General features: G+C 34.8%; 1 protein-coding gene across 2 annotated transcripts in view; it reads left to right on the plus strand.

Moving 5' to 3' along the window:
- The window catches only part of XPR1 (xenotropic and polytropic retrovirus receptor 1), a 218199-nt gene that overhangs the window by 165395 nt on the left and 33781 nt on the right, over positions 1-19023 (plus strand). For both annotated transcript variants that reach the window (XM_025429964.3, XM_049112115.1), the window contains one exon: positions 508-702. In XM_025429964.3, coding sequence (XP_025285749.1) covers positions 508-702 — 195 coding nt within the window. The remainder of the gene's footprint in view (positions 1-507; positions 703-19023) is intronic.

Genomic DNA, 19023 nt, shown 5'->3' on the forward strand with positions numbered 1-19023 from the left:
AATTGATTTACCAGCTCCATTCTTCTCATTTAAAAATGCATACTCTGCTCTTCATTAAAAAAGGGTGAAGATGGGGAGCATGTACAACCCATTGCCATATATTATGGCAGTTTTGGAGTTCATGAAATTGGCTAGAGTCATCAGTGATATTTATATGTTGTCTGGATATTTCAAATAATAAAACTAACTCTTTTTCCTTAGATTAGTGTACTCCTCCTCTAATTTTCCCAGTTCTATCACATTCCAATGAAAGTGATTCCAGAACAAGTAGTCAGAAATATGAGAGGACAGATTTTCCCTGTAGATTTACCCTATGTATTAACTTTCTTTCCTTGGCTTAGCTATCACTAAAAAGTTTGAGAATATAATTGTTACAAAGAAGAAAGTGATTCTGAAACCCAGGCTTCTTGTTTTGATGGACTTAGTAGTGGTTATAATATATAACAAAATAATGTGAACGGTTTTTTTTTTTTAATTATAATTTTTTCTTCTTTGAAATCTTCACAGAACCGGAAATTTGCCACAAATATTCATATGGTGTGCGGGCCATTGTTCAGTGCATTCCTGCTTGGCTTCGTTTCATCCAGTGCCTGCGCCGATACCGAGACACAAAAAGGGCCTTTCCTCATTTAGTTAATGCTGGGAAATACTCCACGACTTTCTTCACAGTGACATTTGCAGCCCTTTACAGCACTCACAAAGGTATTCTATGATTGACTGTGAAGAGATTTTCAAAGCCCAAGGACTTCCCACTACTTAAGTCTGTTTCTTACTCTGGTTACTTTTCCAATTGTCATGCTCTTTTTCTCCATTGAAGTTTTAGTCCCCTCACTTATACTACTTTGTTCTTGAATACAATTTTAGTTTCATTCCACTGTTTACTAACAAGTACCATTAGAAAGAGTCAAAGTCATCCAGAATAGGAAGGATTTGTGATAATGTGTGAAATCCTGAATTATGTTTAATGTGCTCAGTCTTAGACACCTTGGGCTTTCATTTGGTTTTTTAGACTTCTTGTTCATTAATGAGGTTGGGAAATGCTAGGTGAAAAAGATTCCCTCAGGCAATCATGTATATTTTTAATCGCTTTCCTTCACCAAGTAGTAAGGATTGTTTCCAGCCCATTTAACTGCAAATTGAGTTCTCTGATCTCTCTAGTTTCTTATCTCCATAGCAACCAGTTATTACTTGAGACTGCTCTTCTGTTGGGAGGAGAAAAAAGCTTTTAGGTTCTGAGCCACATGCAGTCGGGCCTTTTGAATTTTTAACCTTTTTCCAAGAACTGTCAATCAAAGATCTCATTTTCTTTTACTAAAATACATTCTATCTTTGTCTGTGTAAATCAGTATCAGCCCACACCTTAGAGGCTGCACTTTTGTCTGTGGGTGGTAAAGTAATGTTACTTACTGAAATTATTATAATTATTTTTAAATACTTAAGTAAATTTTTTTCAGTGACTTTTTTTTTAATAGAAACACTGTAATTTTGGAACCTTAGCTAGTAGCTCTTGGTTACTTGTCTAAAGTATGTGTGATGGTCTTGAAAGACTAGGGCTGTGGTATTTTGGGGGCTTGCCGTTTGGTCCAGTAGAACACTTTGTAACATAACTTCCACTTTTTGCAGTAGATTCTGCAATTACAGTAATATTGATAATGCAGCCAATAATTTTATCACTTTGTAGGTACTCTTGTTAAATGATTTAAATTAACTAAGTGCCTCAGTGAAAGAAACACATCCTCAAAGCTCCCATAATTTTAATTCTTGCTAAGGAAAGGTATTCTTTAGTCTGGGCGTGCATCATGATTTACAAGGTTGTTACTAGAGAATTTATAAGTCAGGCAACTGATTCGATACCTGGTACCCTATGTCTTTCTCCCATCTTGAGTAACAATGTTTTTTTTGGTTGAATATTTTAGGATATAACTTATCTTTAACCATACTGATACTATTCACTATGAAGCTGAAAATCTGAATTCCTCAAATTTGCATCCAGCTTCATATTTAGTAACCTAAAGCTGGAAGCATGATTTGGATAGTATTGTGATCTTAAGACCTTTTTTTTTTATCATGTATTCTTCAAAGAAATTTTTAAACTATATTATTATTTTACCACTTTTATTAAACTATTATTTAAACTACATTGACTTTATTTTTTACATTGACATTTTTAAGTTTATATCTGAAATTTTTCATCTTAAGGTTAAATAATTTTTTAAATGTAGTTTACAGTGTAATTTAAATAATATTTTATTTTTTAGATTTTAAAAGCTATGTTTATTTGAGAAGGTGGGGAGAGTGAGAGGGAGAGTGAGTCTCAAGCCAATTGCACTGAGCACAGAGCCAGACAAGGCTGGATCTCACAACCCTGAGATCGTAACCTGTGCCAAAACTGAATTGGACACTTAACTGAATGAACCACCCGGGTGCCCCTTAAATATTCACGTTTTATTATTTTTTTTAAGATTTTATTTATTTGGAATGCCTATGTGGCTCAGTGGTTGAGCACCTGCCTTCAGCCCAGGGCGTGATCCTGGGAATCCTGGGATTGACTCCCACATCAGGCTCACTTCATAGAGCCTGCTTCTCTCTCTGCCTCTCTATCTCTGTGTCTCTCATGAATAAATAAATAAAATCTTTCAAAATATATTTTTTATTTATTTGATGGGACACCTGGGTGGCTCAGTGGTCCTGGAGTCCTGGGATCGAGTCCCACATCAGGCTCCCTTCATGGAGCCTGCTTCTCTCTCTGTGTCTGTCATGAATAAATAAATAAAATATTTTAAAAAATAAAATAAAATAATAAAGATATATTTTAAAAATATTTTATTTATTTGAGAGAGAGAGAGAGAGAGAGAACATGAGCAGGAGGAGGGGCAGAGGGAGAAGTAGATTCCTCACTGTGCAGGGGACCTGATGGGGAGGACTTGATCCCAGGACTCCAGGAACATGATGGGAGCCAAAGGCAGACCTCTTAACCAACTGAGCCACCCAGGCACCCCAAATATTCACATTTTAAAACTGCTGAAAGTTTCTACAAGACACCCCATAAATATTCACATTTTATTTCATTTTTTTGTATTTTTAAATTTTTATGCATTTATTAGAGAGAGGGAGGGTGAGAGATCATGTGAACAGTCAGGAGAGGCAGAGGGAGAGGGAGAAGCAAGCAGGGAGCCCTATGCGAGGCTCAGTCTCAGGACCCTGGGATCATGACCTGAGCTGAGAGCATCCTTAACTGAATGAGCCACCCAGGCATCCCAGATATTCACATTTTAAGACAAAACTGCTAAATAGGGCAGCCTGGGTGGTTCAGCAGTTTAGCGCTGCCTTTAGCCCAGGGCCTGATCCTGGAGACCCGGGATCAAGTCCCACGTCAGGCTCCCTGCATGGAGCCTGCTTCTCCCTCTGCCTGTGACTCTGCCTCTCTCTCTCTCTCTCTCTCTCTCTCTCTCTGCGTGTCTCTCATGAATAAATAAAATAAAAATCTTTAAAAAAAACTGTTAAATATTTCTATTAAGTGTGTCCAGGTAATCTAAATATAAAAGCACAATACTCATCATGATTTGTTTTTTTAAAAATGAAGCAACTTGGGGTGCCTATATTTGGTTGAGTGTCTGACTCTTCATTTCAGCTCAGGTTGTGATCTCAGGGTCGTGGAATCAAACCCTAAGTTGCACTCTGTGCTTAGGGTGGAGTCAGCTTGTCCTTCTTCTGCTCCTCCCCGTGCTCTTGCTCTCATCTTCTCTCTCTCAAATAAATGAACAAAATCTTTTTAAAAAAACGAAACAACTCTACAGTAGTCAAATTTTACATCTCTTTTCCATTGAACTTTTTTAAAATGTATTTTTATGTTTTGATTACTTTTGTTTGACCCATATGTATGTAAATTATTAATTTCCTGTTACTAGAAGATACTAAAGACTTTTCTTTCTGTGTTGTAATTATCTATCATTACCCTAATTGTCATTTATAGCTGGTCAAAGTAACATTACAAATATATTACAAATTTTAATAATTATCACATAAACATTTCTTATTGAGATAAATTTATATTACTTATTCTTTTTTTTAAGATTTTATTTGTTTATTCTTGGAGAGACACAGAGAGAGGCACAGACACAGGCAGAGGGAGAAGCAGGCTCCACGCAGGGAGCCTGACCTGGGACTGGATCACGCGTCTCCAGGATCACACCCTGGGCCAAAGGAGGCACTAAACCGCTGAGCCACCGGGATTGCCCTATATTACTTATTCTATTCCATTTTTCAGTTTTTATATAAGTAAACTCTGAAAAACCTTGTTAAATAGCTATATACGTGAGAATGCAAGTTTTATTGTTGCTGCGTCACTCAGATTTTAGGCAAATCCTCAGTTATACACTTAAAAAATTTGCATTGTAATTAATCATCAGTAATTTATTTGTTCTTCCCGAATTTCCTTATTGGAAGCAAAGAGTTAAAAATAAACTGAAGAAAGTAAAGAATTAAACATAAACTAAATGAATAAAGGATTTAACTAGCTAACTAGTCACTAGAATCATTCACTTTCTTTGTTTATAGGGAGTATACCAAAAAGCTGGAGTAGGACCAGTTATAGGATGTTTCATTTGAGATGCTCCTTGTTTAACTCAACGTGCTCAGGAAACAATTAGGAAAATTAAGATATTGTTAATTTCATTACGCATTTGCCAGTGCAGTATTTTTTGATACTTTATCAAAGGCATTTTTGATACTTTTATGCTTTATCTTATGATATCTTTAAATGTTTTTCTTTTTCTTTTGAATCTTGAAATTGCAGATTACACTCATCCATTTTGTAGAGGATATCTGCATATATATCCCCTAACTAGAAAACAGTCAGCCAAATTAGAAAAAGTTTTGACTTAACATATTTATATACACCCCTTTGTAAACATCTCAATTCTAATTCTAAGGTAGATGGATGAACGGGTAGGTAAGTGCATAGACAGGCAGAATAATTACACATTCAGTATTACTGAGAATATTTGTATATCAGTTGTGCTCAGCACTAAAAATAGAGCAGCAACAAACAACATACCATTCTTACTCTTAAAAATTTATAATCTAGTAGGGGAAATGGGTAAAAAGAGTAATTGGTTACACAACAATTGCAGTTGTCAATATGCTTAAAACTTCTGAACTGTATGCTTAGAAGTGGTTAAGATGGTAAATTTTACGCTATTTGTTTTTGACTACGAAAAAAAAGGTATTAGAATAGAGGGTAAAGAAGTAAGCAGGGTACCATAATAGCCTACAGATAGAACAAGTCCTAACCCAGCCCCCAGTAGAGACTTCCAGAGTTAGTAGTTAAGCTATCTTATTGTCTGTGTTAAGGAGAATTTCAGTTATCCCCTTATGTGCTTTGCCCAAGGCTATGTAATTTGTGAGTGGTGGAAGAGTTTCTGTTTCCCACTTTTGTTGATCTTCAGTCTAGGGCTTCCAGCTCCCTCTCCCCGTCAGACGGAACCACCCTTTTAAAGTAAAAATTATAGTATATATTGTTTACTTCCCAAATTTGTTTTAAGGATTAAATAAGGTGTAATGTGCGTAGAATCACATTATAAACCTTAACTTGCTACACAAATGGAATTTATCAGTAAATGAAATAGAATTTTCTTTGCTGTCTAGAGCTGGTATATGTGTGTCTTCTTTTATGGAAAATCTTTTTAAGAGAAGCCCTTATAATCCCTTGGGTGGGGGCGTTATGCTGGACAAGTATCAATTAAGAATGTGTTTGGCTTTTTGTTCATATAATACAGATGTTTACTCACTAAACTTGATTCATGTCCCACAGTCAAGTTTTTAAAAAGCAAGCATTTTTTTAGAGGGACCATTGGTTATATATCTTAATCATATCTGTAAGATTTTTTAAAAACCACTTTGTATTGTTGATACATATTAAATATTTATATCATTAATTTATTTTTTCCAAAAAGCCTAAAACAGAGGGGGTGGGGGGATTGGAAAGACAACTCTCAGGGACAGTTGAGTGACGGTAGAATTTGGTTTCTGTTGTTGTTGTGGACAGTGTTCCAAAAGAAAAAGTATCAGAAAGCATACACTTTAGAAATCATCCTTGAACCAAAAGAACAGATTTTGTATGTTTAATAGGGTAGATCTTTTTCTATTGAATTTGTAAGTGTTATGGTAAAAGATAAATTTTATGAGGAGAGGAAAGTGTAGGAGATGGTGAGGTAACCTTGTTCGGATTCAGGGATCTGAGTCTTTTCAGAGAACTAGCCTACAAGAGTTACCATAGTAACTGCATTATTGGGGGCATTTTCGAAATTGTTTCAAATGTTGTATCTTATGCTGTATGATTTATAGAATTGGAGGCACAAGGGTTACCTCTGTACCTAGAATCACTTTTTTAACAGTGAGGGAGGGGTTTAGACCCATTTTAGAGAGACTAATTATAGTATTTCAGCTAGTCCTTGCTTGTTATAGTAAGAAGGAAACACATTTTAAACATTTCAGTATATTTTCTTTTCCGTCATTAATTTTAGACACAAAGGAATTTAGCTTGCAGCCAATCTCCATATTTTAAGAATTCACATTTCATTACAAGCCTAAATTTGAAGCCAACTCCTACAAGTTTTTTGTTGGAATTAGGATTGGAGGAGACAAGAAAGTGTTTTGAATGTTTTTTGTGTGTCCTTGAGGTTTCTTGGCTTTGGCAAGAAAAAGCCTGTGGGAGGTACAATAATAGAAAAAGCCATTGTGTTATTTCTGACCCGTCAATGGGGAAGAAAGAGAGCACTTCATTAGATTTTCTGTTTTTTCACTTACAGTTTCCAACATTCTAAAATATTCATAAATTCTCAGTTGGTTTTGCTCTTTGCTATTCTCTGAATATATAGAAAAAACTTTATTTTAAAAATACCTAATATTTTACTTTAAACTTTTTTATTGGCATTTGCTAACAAGTATTTGCTATTAGACTTTTAAAAATACTTAGAAAATAAGAGATATCCTCTGCTCATTTAAAAGCTGAGTTCATTTATGTTTGTTTGCTTGGTTGTTTTCCAGCACCCAGATCCCTTCTAGATCCCTTCTTAACATTCTGTAAGGGGTGCTGTGCCCCCTAATGAGGACTCCTTAGCAGTAGTGCAGAGCCTTCAGTGCAAATAGTCATTTCATTGTTTTGAGTGAGCACACATAGTCCTGAAATGCTTCCTCTCTGGGGTATGGCCAGTATATTACTCTTTTTCTACCCAGAATAATAGGTTACTATGCCAGAATTTCCAAATTATTTTTATTCTTATTTTTATTCTTATTATTTTATAATAGAAACACTAATTTTTTTAATTCTCTAGGGAAACTTTAGTTCCATTAACTTTTTTTTAAGCACATACACAAAAATTTTAAAAACAACTCATTTGGATAAATGCTTTTTTTGGCATACTATTAAAAGTAGCTCAAATCCTTAATCCTTTTGAAATTTGATATATTCTGCTGTAATTTCTCTAACCTAAAAATGCAGACAAGAAATAGATTTTTTTTAAATTTGTTATTTGTCAATATTGGCTTAAATTCTGCTGATCCTTAAATACGAGATACAATTTGCTTCTGATTGTTAATTTGACTTTTACAGATATTTCTCAGGATGCTTTTGTCTACTTGGCATTATACTAATTTTAAATGGCTTTATAAATATTATACCAACAATTTCATTTATTTTTCACCTTAAATTACTTTAAAAATAGTAATTATAGCTTTGAATAAATTAAATTTCCTTTGTATCTTCCTTGTCATGTTAAAAAAAACTTTAAAAATAACACATATCTTTATACCTTGATAATACCATTTTTGTTGTTTTTTTTTTAACATATAGATTTTATTTATTTATTCATAGTAGATACAGAGGCAGAGGGAGAAGCTCACTGTGAGGAGCACAATGTGGAGCTGGATCCCAGGACCCCAGGATCACAGCCTGATCCAAAAACAGGCATTCAACCACTGAGCCACCCAAGTGCCCCTGTTGTCTTTTCTGTAGTCACTTTTGTTTTCTAAAGTGCTCATACACCTGATCCATGTAGTTTGTTAGCACTTCTATACAAATTATGTTGCTTCTATACAAATTATGTTGTACTCATGCACAAAGCTTAAAGTTTAAAAATAATCTGGATATTGCTTAGAAACTGGGAAAGAGGCTCTGTGATGTTTAAAATAAGAAGCTGAACATTATAAATTCAACTTATGGAACAATTTTATCTAATTGGAAAGGAATTTAAAGACGCTTGCAAACAATTTTTAACTTTCATTTCAATTATATATAATTTTACATGAGAATATTGGTGGAAAGTATAAACATCAATGAAAATTATTGTGTCTAGGTATTCTCAGCAGCAAAAAAGAAAAATGAGTAGGCAAATGTATTATTGGGTATGAATTCTAGCTTTTTTCTTGGGTAGTAGATTATATATGAATCTCTTCAGAGTTTTATAGTATAATTCAATAAGTTTACTAATCAGCTATTGCTACATAATAAGTCATCCCCAAAACTTATTAAGTTTAAGGTGGTCATTTATTCTCAATTATGTATCTGTAGGTCAGCTGGGAATTGGTGGAACTAGGCTAGACTCAGTGGACAGCACTGTTTTAGGCCACTGTGCCTGCTGGGCTTTTGGCTCTTCCCAGCAGGTTTGGTTTAGGTCTGTTCTATGTATTTCCTGTTGGAGCGGCAGCTAAAGAGGCAGTATTTAACCCCAAGGAAAACTCTTCACATGGTACTAGCAGAAACAATTCCTTTTTTTTTTTTTTTTTAAGATTTTATTTATTCATGAGAGAGACAGAGAGAGAGACAGAGAGAGGCAGAGACATAGGCAGAGGGAGAAGCAGGCCCTGGCAAAGAGCCCAACGTGGGACTCAATCCCGGATCCCAGGATCAGGACCTGAGCCAAAGGCAGATGCTCAACCGCTGAGCCATCCAGGCGTCCTCAGAAACAATTCCTATTGCATAAATACATTGTAAGCCTCTGCTTGCTTCATCATCAAGTTACATGTCTAGGCCCAGAGGAAGTCTGCCCATCCAAAAGCCAAAGCAAATTATTAGGCCCACCATCAATGGGGTAAGAATCATGAGAGAGGAGTGTTGGGGGTGGGGATGGGGAGGTGATGAATATTTTTAAACTGTAATATAATCTACCACAAAACAAATCAATTTTAACTGATTTTTTAGGTGGAAAAGGATATAAACAATTTTGTAGAGCAATTAAACATGGCTAATAAACATAAGAAAAATGTTCTACTTCACTGACAGCAAAAGAAATACAAGGTAAAATATTTAATCAAAGAAGTGATAATGCTTATTTCTATAAAGAATGTGGAGAGATGAACACTCATTCTCTTGATAGAGAATGGGCAGCCCAGGTGGCTTAGCGGTTTAGCACCACCTTCAGCCCAGGGTGCGATCCTGGAGACCCCGGATCGAGTCCCACGTCAGGTTCCCTGCATGGAGCCTGCTTCTCCCTCTGCCTGTGTCTCTGCCTCTCTCTCTGTGTCTCTCATGAATGAATGAATGAATAAATAAATAAATAAATAAATAAATAAATCTTTAAAAAAAAGAAAGAAATGAACTTATATTTATAGTATTATATAGTAAAAAGCTGAAATAATCTAATAAATATCCACCAATTGGAAAATAATATGGTACGTGGAATATTATATAGTGGCTTGTCAAAAGTAATGCAAAGCACCTGCAAATAGTAGATGAAGAATAGTAATATTATTAAAAGCTAATGTTTACTGAATATTTTTGTGGGTCAGATACTCTTTTAAACATTTAACATGTATTAACTCATTTAATCTTCCCAGCAGACCTATGAGGTATTAGAATCAGAGCTAGACAGACAGTAATTAAAGTGGCAAAAGCACATTTTACTCAGGAACTGTTGAAGTAGAGGAAAAAGAGAACAAGGCTCAATTCTGAATATAGAACAGACAAATAAGGATTTATAGCCAAGGAGAAGGGTGGGGGTCAGTGGATGGAAAATTACTAAAAGGAAGCATCAAGGGGGAGGATTCTGGTTAAACTGGCTTGGCAGGATTCTTGCTAAAAGAAGACCAGAATGATTAGATGAGGGATGGAGGATAAAGAATTTGATATCTAGAGTGATCAGATATTGAGGGCAAGGGGTCCTCCCTAAACTGACTTGGTAAGATTATTGCTACATCTGGGTGACATAAGCTTGACAAAGATAGACACCAACCAAGTTTGAGGCCTAGAAAGCACTAGTTAGGTAAGGAGAGAGTCTTTATCAGAGGTAAGCATTTGATCCTCATTTTACAGGTAAGCAAATTGAAAACAGGTTAAATTACTTGGCCAAAGTCATACATCTATAAAGTGAAAGAACATAGGTTATGAATACCAACAGTGTAGCTCCAAAACTAAGTAGCTATTAGGTGGCAAAGCTAGAATCCATATACAGATCATGGGTTGTTTTTATTCTACCATACTGCCTTCTCAGTTTATAGAATGCTCTGAGCTCTTTCCAGAGGTTAAATGTTAATGTTAAATGTTAAATTTGTGGTAGACAGAAAGATTAGATAGAACAGTGTGCTATTCCTACGTGTACCAAATAAATTTATGTTTGAAAAAGCACAAGGGTATATGTTGTTAGAGAATAAATCAGTTCTTTTTAAGAGGGTAGGCTCATTTTCTGATCCTTTGGTCCTAATGGCCACAGTCATGGAAAGCCAAAAATATTGCCAAGAATTGACTGACTATTTCACATTAATAGTCACAGGCTTTGTATTAGTAGGAACAGTGTGGATCAGCCCAGAAAATTGAAAGTCATTCTTGAATTAGAGGGAAGCAAACACTAACATTTTAGTGTTGTTTCAAGTGATGGGAAAATGGTTTGACATAAATAATTTACTTAGAGTTGTATTATTTGTTAGGGTCTTAAAATTCACTTTTTAAGCAATACCTGAGGCAATTAGGTATTTGTTAAAGCTCGCTATTTTCTTAATATATATGGTTAATAAACAAGGAATGTTGCCAGCATGCTTCTTAGAATGTAGTGAACAAAATATTAAAAGAAAGGAGTTAGCTAATAGCTCATTTTATGGGTACTTTGAATGAGGTATAAGGTATGGTTTTTATGGATATTTTTAAAGGAATTTTTCTTATATTAAACATTATTTTCTTCACATATAAAAAAAAAACAGTACTGCTACTTAAAGGAGGATAAAGCATCTACCTACTATTTAAATATCACATGGATGTGTTGCATTTCTATGTTTCCTGTCATTGGAATTCTCAGGGCTGCCTCTAAATATTTTTTAGTTGCTTCTGAATAATAACCTTGGGCAAAATTTCTTTTAAAGGCAGAATTGTACTGCTTGCAACTATTTTATCCCTACTTTCCTTAAAGGAAATGAATATCCATCAAACAAAGTGAAATACTGAAGAAGACAGAATTCCTGAAGAAAGTTGAACTGCAAGTCTAGGATCTGTTGCATAATCTTCCTCTTCCTTCTCAGTTATGAATATACAAACAGTCCATGACTTATGATATTTCAACTTAATGATTTTCAACTTTCTGACAATGTAAAACCAATACTCATTCAGTAGAAACCATACTATATGTTCTGAATTTTGATATTTTCCCAGGCTAGCAATATGCAGTATGATACTGTCATGATGCTGAGCAGTAGCAGCAGCCACAGCTCCCAGTCAGCCACGCAATCACAAGGGTATATGACCAACACAAACCATTGTGTTTGTCACTTTCAGTGTGGTGTTCAGTTATATGAGATATCCAGCACTGTATTATAAAATAGGCTTTGTGTTAGATGATTTTGCCCAACTTTGTGGGCTAACATAAGTGTTCTGAGCATGGTAGATGAGGTGTATTGAATTCATTTTCAACTCATGGTATTTTCAGCTTAGCATGGGTTTATTGGGATGTAACCATCATAAATCAAGGAAGATCTGTATGACTAGGTATATTTCCTTCCTCAAGAACTGAAAAAAATGATTTTAACTGATATTTGAAATCAATTTTTAAAAATCTTTCATTAAACCTTCTGTTGCAGAAAGTTAATCCACCTTGAGATACATCCATCTCTGCTCAATTTAATCAGGTCCTCTGCCAATAAGGATTTCCATTTTAGTGAAAGGCATAATTTTGACTGAGGGAGAGAACATGGGCTTTGGAGCTAGGTACACTTAAGACTAGGTTAACTTAGCCACTTAACTAATTTTGTTACCCTGAGAAAGTGACTCAACTTCTTTGAGTTAGAAGTTAGTAAAATTGAGATAATAATTCCTACCTCATAAATTTATTATGAGAATTAAATTGTGTAAGTATACTATAACTGATGGTAATTGGTTATTGGTATTCTTTCCATGATCTGAAAGTATGAAAAACTCTCATGTAAAATATTAGGAAAGAGGTTTTAACTACAGACATGGAGGAATTCAAAGTAATTATGAGTAGGTATCTGGATAAAATGGAGTTTATTTTTATGAAATTGTAAATCAAATGCAGGAAAACATAGAAAATCTAAATTATATGATTATAAAAGATTTTATTTATTTATTCATGAGACACAGAGAGAGAGGCAGAGACACAGACAAAGGGAGAGGCAGAATTCCCGCAGGGAGCCTGATGTGGGACTCCATCCGGGGACCAGGACCGGGATCATGCCCTGAGCCAAAGGCAGATAGATGCTCAACCGCTGAGCCACCCCAGGTGTTCCAGAAAATCTAAATTCTAGATAAAGGACAACTTTTCCTTATTCCTTTGATTCTTATTGAAGTATCAGGCCAAAATGTTTTTATTAAGTGAAAATTTTCAAACCATCAATGACAGTTGTGCCATTTAAACTCTTGCAAAACTTAAAGCATCCTTTTCCTTTTTTTCCTTTTTTTTTTTTTTTTTTGCATCCTTTTTTCTCTTTAAAAAACCAGAATAGGGGTGCCTGGGTGGCTCAGTTGGTTAAGCATCTGCCTTTGGTCAAGTCATAGTCCTAAGTTCCTGGGATGGAGCCCTGAGTAGGGTTCCCTGCTCAGCAGTGAGTGCTTCTCCCTCTTCCCCTCCCTCTCTTGTGCTCTTGCTCTTTCTCTTTCTCTCTCTCTCTGTCAAATAAACAAATTCTTTAAAACAAAAACCCAGCATAATTCAGAGAAAGATACTTCTCAGTAAAACTGTAACCTAGTCTTACTTATAAATATACCAGAAAAATTCCAATAAAACATTAGGAGCTCGAGCCCACCAGAATGTTAAAAGGATAATATACTGTGACTAAGATACTTTAGGGATATTTTACCATATCACTATACTGGAGGAAAAAAACCATGTGATCATCTTAGTAAATGCCAGAGACATTGACTAATTTAAAAAGTGTGTGTGTGTGTGTGCGTGTTTATGTATAAGTAAGTAAGGGTACATTTAAATACAGCAAGCACTGTATTTTTATACACACACCTATCATGACTAAAGGTGAAATATTAGAGACATTAAAATCTGGACTAATCTAAGGGTATGTGCCATCATCACTATTATTTAACATTCTTCTCTTGCTCTTATGTAAGAAAATGAAAAGAAAGTAAGAATATTAAAAATTTTAAAAGCATGAATAAAAATATATCAACATTTATAAATAATATGATTATCCAGTGCTTTCACTTTATTTGCCTTTTTTTGAAATTTTTATGGTGAATGTGGAATTTTCATATAAACAGGAAAAATGGGCATCCTGGGTGGCTCAGTGGTTTAGCATGTGCCTTCGGCCCAGGGTGTGATCCTGGAGACCCCGGATCGAGTCCCACATCGGGCTCCCTGAGTGGAGCCTGCTCCTCCCTCTGCCTGTGTCTCTGCCTCTCTCTCTCTCTCTCTCTCTCTCTCTCTCTTTCTCAAGAATAAATAAATAAAATCTTTAAAAAAAATAAAGATTTAAAAAAAAAAACAGGAAAGATATTTTCATTTAAAAAGTTAAAAGGGTGTTGACCTAGACTATATTTCTAAAGCTCTTTTAGCCCCTTATATTCTATTATTCTAACAGAGCTATTTGCCAGTACATAGGTTCTTGGCACTCATGATTTCATTTTGAATCTGATATCAACCTTGTAAGAGAGTAGAACAAATATATATATATATATATTTGTTTATATATAGATATAATATTTATTTATTTATCAGGTTAAATTGCCTGCCCCAGATCACATGGCAGTAAGTAGCAAAACCAGAATTCTCAGTCTTTGAATCCATTCCTTTTTACACTCTAAATATTTCCAAGGCAGCAAGATGTGATGCTGTGATTCTCAAACTGTAGTATGTGTATGAATCACCTTGGATTATTACTTAAAAATACTCTTCTTAGGCCCACTTTTAGTCTAATTCATAGGATTAGAGTGATGACCCCAAAGTTTGCCTTTTCAACATGTGCTTCATGATACTTCTGCTGACTAAGTAAATACTGGTAGAATGTAAGGAGTAGAGATTGCAAATGGTTGTGGTGTTGAGCAAATATGGAAACTACTGAGTTTGAATACTGCTGCTTCCTCCTGTACTATTTGTTAGATCTTGGACAGCCAAGCAATGAATGGTAGGGAGGCAATAGAACATACTGAAAGCATGGGCTTTAAATTATAGCACTTGGACATGTTCCCTGATAGTAACCGCCCGCACTCCATAAGAAGGTTCTAAGGAAATAGGTGTAAAGTTCCTAAGGGAGAAATGAGAAAGCAGGGCAAAGACAGACACTAACTAAAAATGTTACTCTCGTGGAAGTTTCAATAAAAAACACTCAAGAAAGAAATACCAAGGGTTCCTTACTGACAGCAAGTTTTATGTTTTCCCTATCAGCTTTTATTCTGCTTCAAGTCATTAGAGACAATTTAAACTTTTTATCTCTAATTATCTCTAAAGTCTAATTTAAACTTTTTATCTCAAAGTATATTGATGCCAATTGATGAGATGGTTCCTAAATTAAATATTTTAATAGATGTTTCAGAAGTACGGGTAAAGTTTGAAATAACACAGGTTTTACTCCTAATACCCAATTTGAAAGTAAGGTATCAAATGAAGGTTTCTATACAAAGGCATTATAGTCTTGGACTGTTTCACTCTGAGACCAAGAATTGTTTCAGAAGGCATTTTTAGAGCTGATATGTTAAACTAGTATAGAACGTTGGCAAGTTGTGTGAAAAATGGTGGAAAAGATTTTGGCATTCTTTCTCTCTATGCATGCCTATTTTATATATTTTCACTTTCTTTAAAAACTGTTAATTATCCATAATGTGGAATATATATTGCTATTATTTTTTATATTTCTGAATTATATTTTTGTGATCTATTTATGTTTTTTATTCATCTCTAATTACTGTATCCAACTATTATGGCTGCTGAAATCTTACCCAATCTTATTTTCATTTTTAATTGATTATAATTTTAGCTTGTGTTTATGACTTAATTTTTTTTTCAGTTCAATTAAGAAAAACGTTTCTACCCATATGAATGTACTACCTGAAGCTTTCTTACAGCTTAATAAAATAAGCACTTGAGACATTGTCAAAAGTTTATAGGATTCTTTCATTCCTTTGTAACGTGATTATGGCAAATAGCATTCCATTTAGTTAAATGAAATTGCCTCTTTGCAGGAGAAAGGCAGAAACGTGATTTTTAAACAATTTTAAATTAAATTTAACATTTACTATATTAGTAGTTTCAGAGACAGAATTTAGCGATTCATCCATCAGTTGCTTACTTGAGTGCTCATTACTTCAAGAGCCCTTCTTAATAAGCCTGTCAGTCAGTTAACCCATCCTTCTACCCACTTCCCCTCCAGCAATCCTCCGTTTATTTCCTGTAGTTAAGAGTCTCTTATAAGGATTTGCCTCCCTCTCTGTTTTCATCTTATTTTATTTTTCCTTCTCTTCCCCTGTGTTCATCTGTTTTGTTTATTAAATTCCACATCTGAGTGAAATTATATGGTATTTCTCTTTCTCTGACCGAATTATTTCACTTAGCATAATACCCTCTAGTTCCATCCATGTCATTGCAAATGGCAAGATTTCATTCTTTTTGGTGGCTGAGTAATACTCCACAAAATACTTGATTTTATCCACTCCAGAATTATTGTTATTTGGTTATAAAGGAGTTGGGAAAGGCAGCAATCAATCTTTAATAATCACCGAAGAGATCATTTTATTATTGATGAGCCAGTAGATAAGAATTTTACAAATATAAATACAATTTAGTAATTGAATTGCCTTCTTGATTACCTCTGTCACATCTATTTTATTCAACAAACATTTACAAAACACCTACAGTGTGTTGCTCTGTGTTTGATGCTAGGGATGTATAAATGAACATCTTGCCTTTAAAACACCCTCTTGGAGCTCCCAGTCTGATAAGGGAGAATGACAAAATAGCACATAAAAAGTGTGGTAATACTGTATTATCAGTATTGTGTAAAGTGTTGAGGTGGTTCAGAAGAGGAGTAGTTAACTCAATGAGGATTTTGAGGAACAGCCAAGTTTTATTTTTTTAATTAAACTTTATTTTGAGATAATTGTAAATTCACATGTAGTTGTTAGAAGTAATGAAGATCCCATATACCCTTCACACAGCTTTTCTAATAGTAATGTATGACATAAGTATAGTGCAGTATCACAGCCAGGATATTGACATTGATATAGTCTAGTACAGAAGGTATCACCATAAGGTGAGTTCCATCACTGTAAGGATTCCTCATGTTACCTTTTTATGTCATACTCTCTTCCCTCCTGCCCCCGCTTTTTTCCCTAGCCCCTGGCAATCGTTTATATGTTCTCCATCTAATAGTTTGTCATGTCAAGAATGTTATATAGATGGGATCATATAGTCCTATAGTCTTTTGAGATTTGCTTTTTTCATTTAACATAATTTTCTGGAGATTGATCCAGGTTGTTGCATGAATCAGATTTATTCCTTTTTATTGCTAAGTAGTGTTCCATGGTATGGATGTACTTTAGTTTAACCATTCACCCACTGATTGACATTTGTGTTATTTCCAAGTTCAGGCTATTATGAAGATAGCTTCTGTAAACTTTCATATATAGGTTTTTGATGAACATAAATTGTCATATTTCCACACTGAATCCTCACGAGTGCAATTAATTGCTGGTTAGTATGGTAGCTGCATTTTTTTATTTAATTTAATTTTATTTTATTTTATTTATTTTAAAGATTTTATTTATTTATTCATGAGAGACACAGAGAGAGAGGCAGAGACACAGGCAGAGGGAGAAGCAGGCTCCATGCAGGGAGCCTGATGTGGGACTCGATCCCAGGACTCCAGGATCATGCCCTGGGCTGAAGGCAGGCGTTAAACCGCTGAGCCACCCAGGGATCCCCTGTTTAGTTTTTTAAAAAAAACAACAACAAAAAAAAACTGCCAAACTTTTTTCACAGAAGTTGTACTATTTTACATTCTTGCCAGCAGTTTATGAATGGTCTAGTTTCTCTGTATTCTTGCCAGCCTTTGATCATGTTACTTTTTAAAATTTCAGCCACTGATAGGTGCATAGTGATATCTTACTGTGGTTTTATTTTTTTTTTTTAAGATTTTATTTATTTATTTATTCATGAAAGACACACAGAGAGAGAGGCAGACACACAGGCAGAGGGAGAAGCAGGCTCCATGCCAGGAGCCCGATGCAGGACTTGATCCTGGGTCTCCAGGATCGCGCTCTGGGCCAAAGGCAGGCGCTAAACCGCTGAGCCACCCAGGGATTCCCCTTACTGTGGTTTTAATTCTGTTAAACATCTCTTCATATGCTTATTTGCCATCTGTATATCCACTTCAGTAAAATGTCTTTTCATGTCCTTTGCCCATTTTTTAATTGGATTGTTTAGTTCTTTATTGAATTGTTAGAGTTTTTAAAATATATTTTAGATACCATCACCTTGTTGGATAATATTTACAAGTATTTTCTCCCGGTCTGCAGCTTGTTTTTTCATCCTCTTAACATAGTCTTACACAAATCAGAAATTTTTAATAAGTTTTTGTGAAGTTAAGCTTAGTTTTTCCTTTTATGGATCATGCCTTCCGTTTTAAGTCCCAAGAATTCCTTGCATAGCCCTAGATCCTATAGGTTTTCGGTGGTTTTTTCCTAAGAGTTTTAAGTCTTATATTCAAATTCATGATCCATTTTGAGTAAAATTTTATATAAGGTGTGTGACAGATTGAAGTTCGTATTTTTGCCTGTGGGTATCTAATTGCACCTTTTGTTCAAAGGGATATCTTTCCTGTATTAAATTGCTTATGTGCCTTTGTCAAAACTTCGTTGGGCATATTTGTGAGTCTATTCCTGAACTCCCTGTTCTGCTCTGTTGATCTGTGTATCTATCCCTCACTATACAGTCTTTTTTTTAACTTTGAACAATTGATTTTTTAATTGGACAAATTTGATGTATGATACTGTGTAAGTTTAAGGTATACAGTGTGTTACTTTGATACATTTGTATGTTGCCATGATTGCTGATATAGCATTATTTATCACATTACATAATTATAGTATATTATTGTCTATTGTCACTTCCTTGGTTAAATTTATTTATTAGTATTTTATTTTTTTGATGCTATTGTGAATGGGTTAGTTTTCCTTATTTCTTTTTCAGATTCTTCATCACTTGTGTAAAAGAGTACAGGTGATTTCTATATGTTGATTTTGTATCCTGCTACTTTACTGAAATTGTTGATGAATTCCAACAGTTTTTGACCCATTCTTTGGATTTTCAGTATGTCATCAGCAAATAACAACTTCTTCCTTTCTGATTTATTTTTTTATTTTTTTTAAGATTTTATTTATTTATTCATGAGAGATACAGAAAGAGAGAGAGAGAGGCAGAGACACAGGCAGAGGGAGAAGCAGGCTCCTCACAGGGAGCAGCCCGATGCGGGACACGATCCCCCGGGCCCCAGGATCACACCCTGAGCCAAAAGCAGATGCTCAACCACTGAGCCACTCAGGCATCCCAATTTTTATGCTTTAGTTCAGAGTTTAATATA

The sequence above is a fragment of the Canis lupus genome, chromosome 7 (assembly GCF_003254725.2).
Source record: "Canis lupus dingo isolate Sandy chromosome 7, ASM325472v2, whole genome shotgun sequence".
NCBI classification, from domain to species: domain Eukaryota; kingdom Metazoa; phylum Chordata; class Mammalia; order Carnivora; family Canidae; genus Canis; species Canis lupus.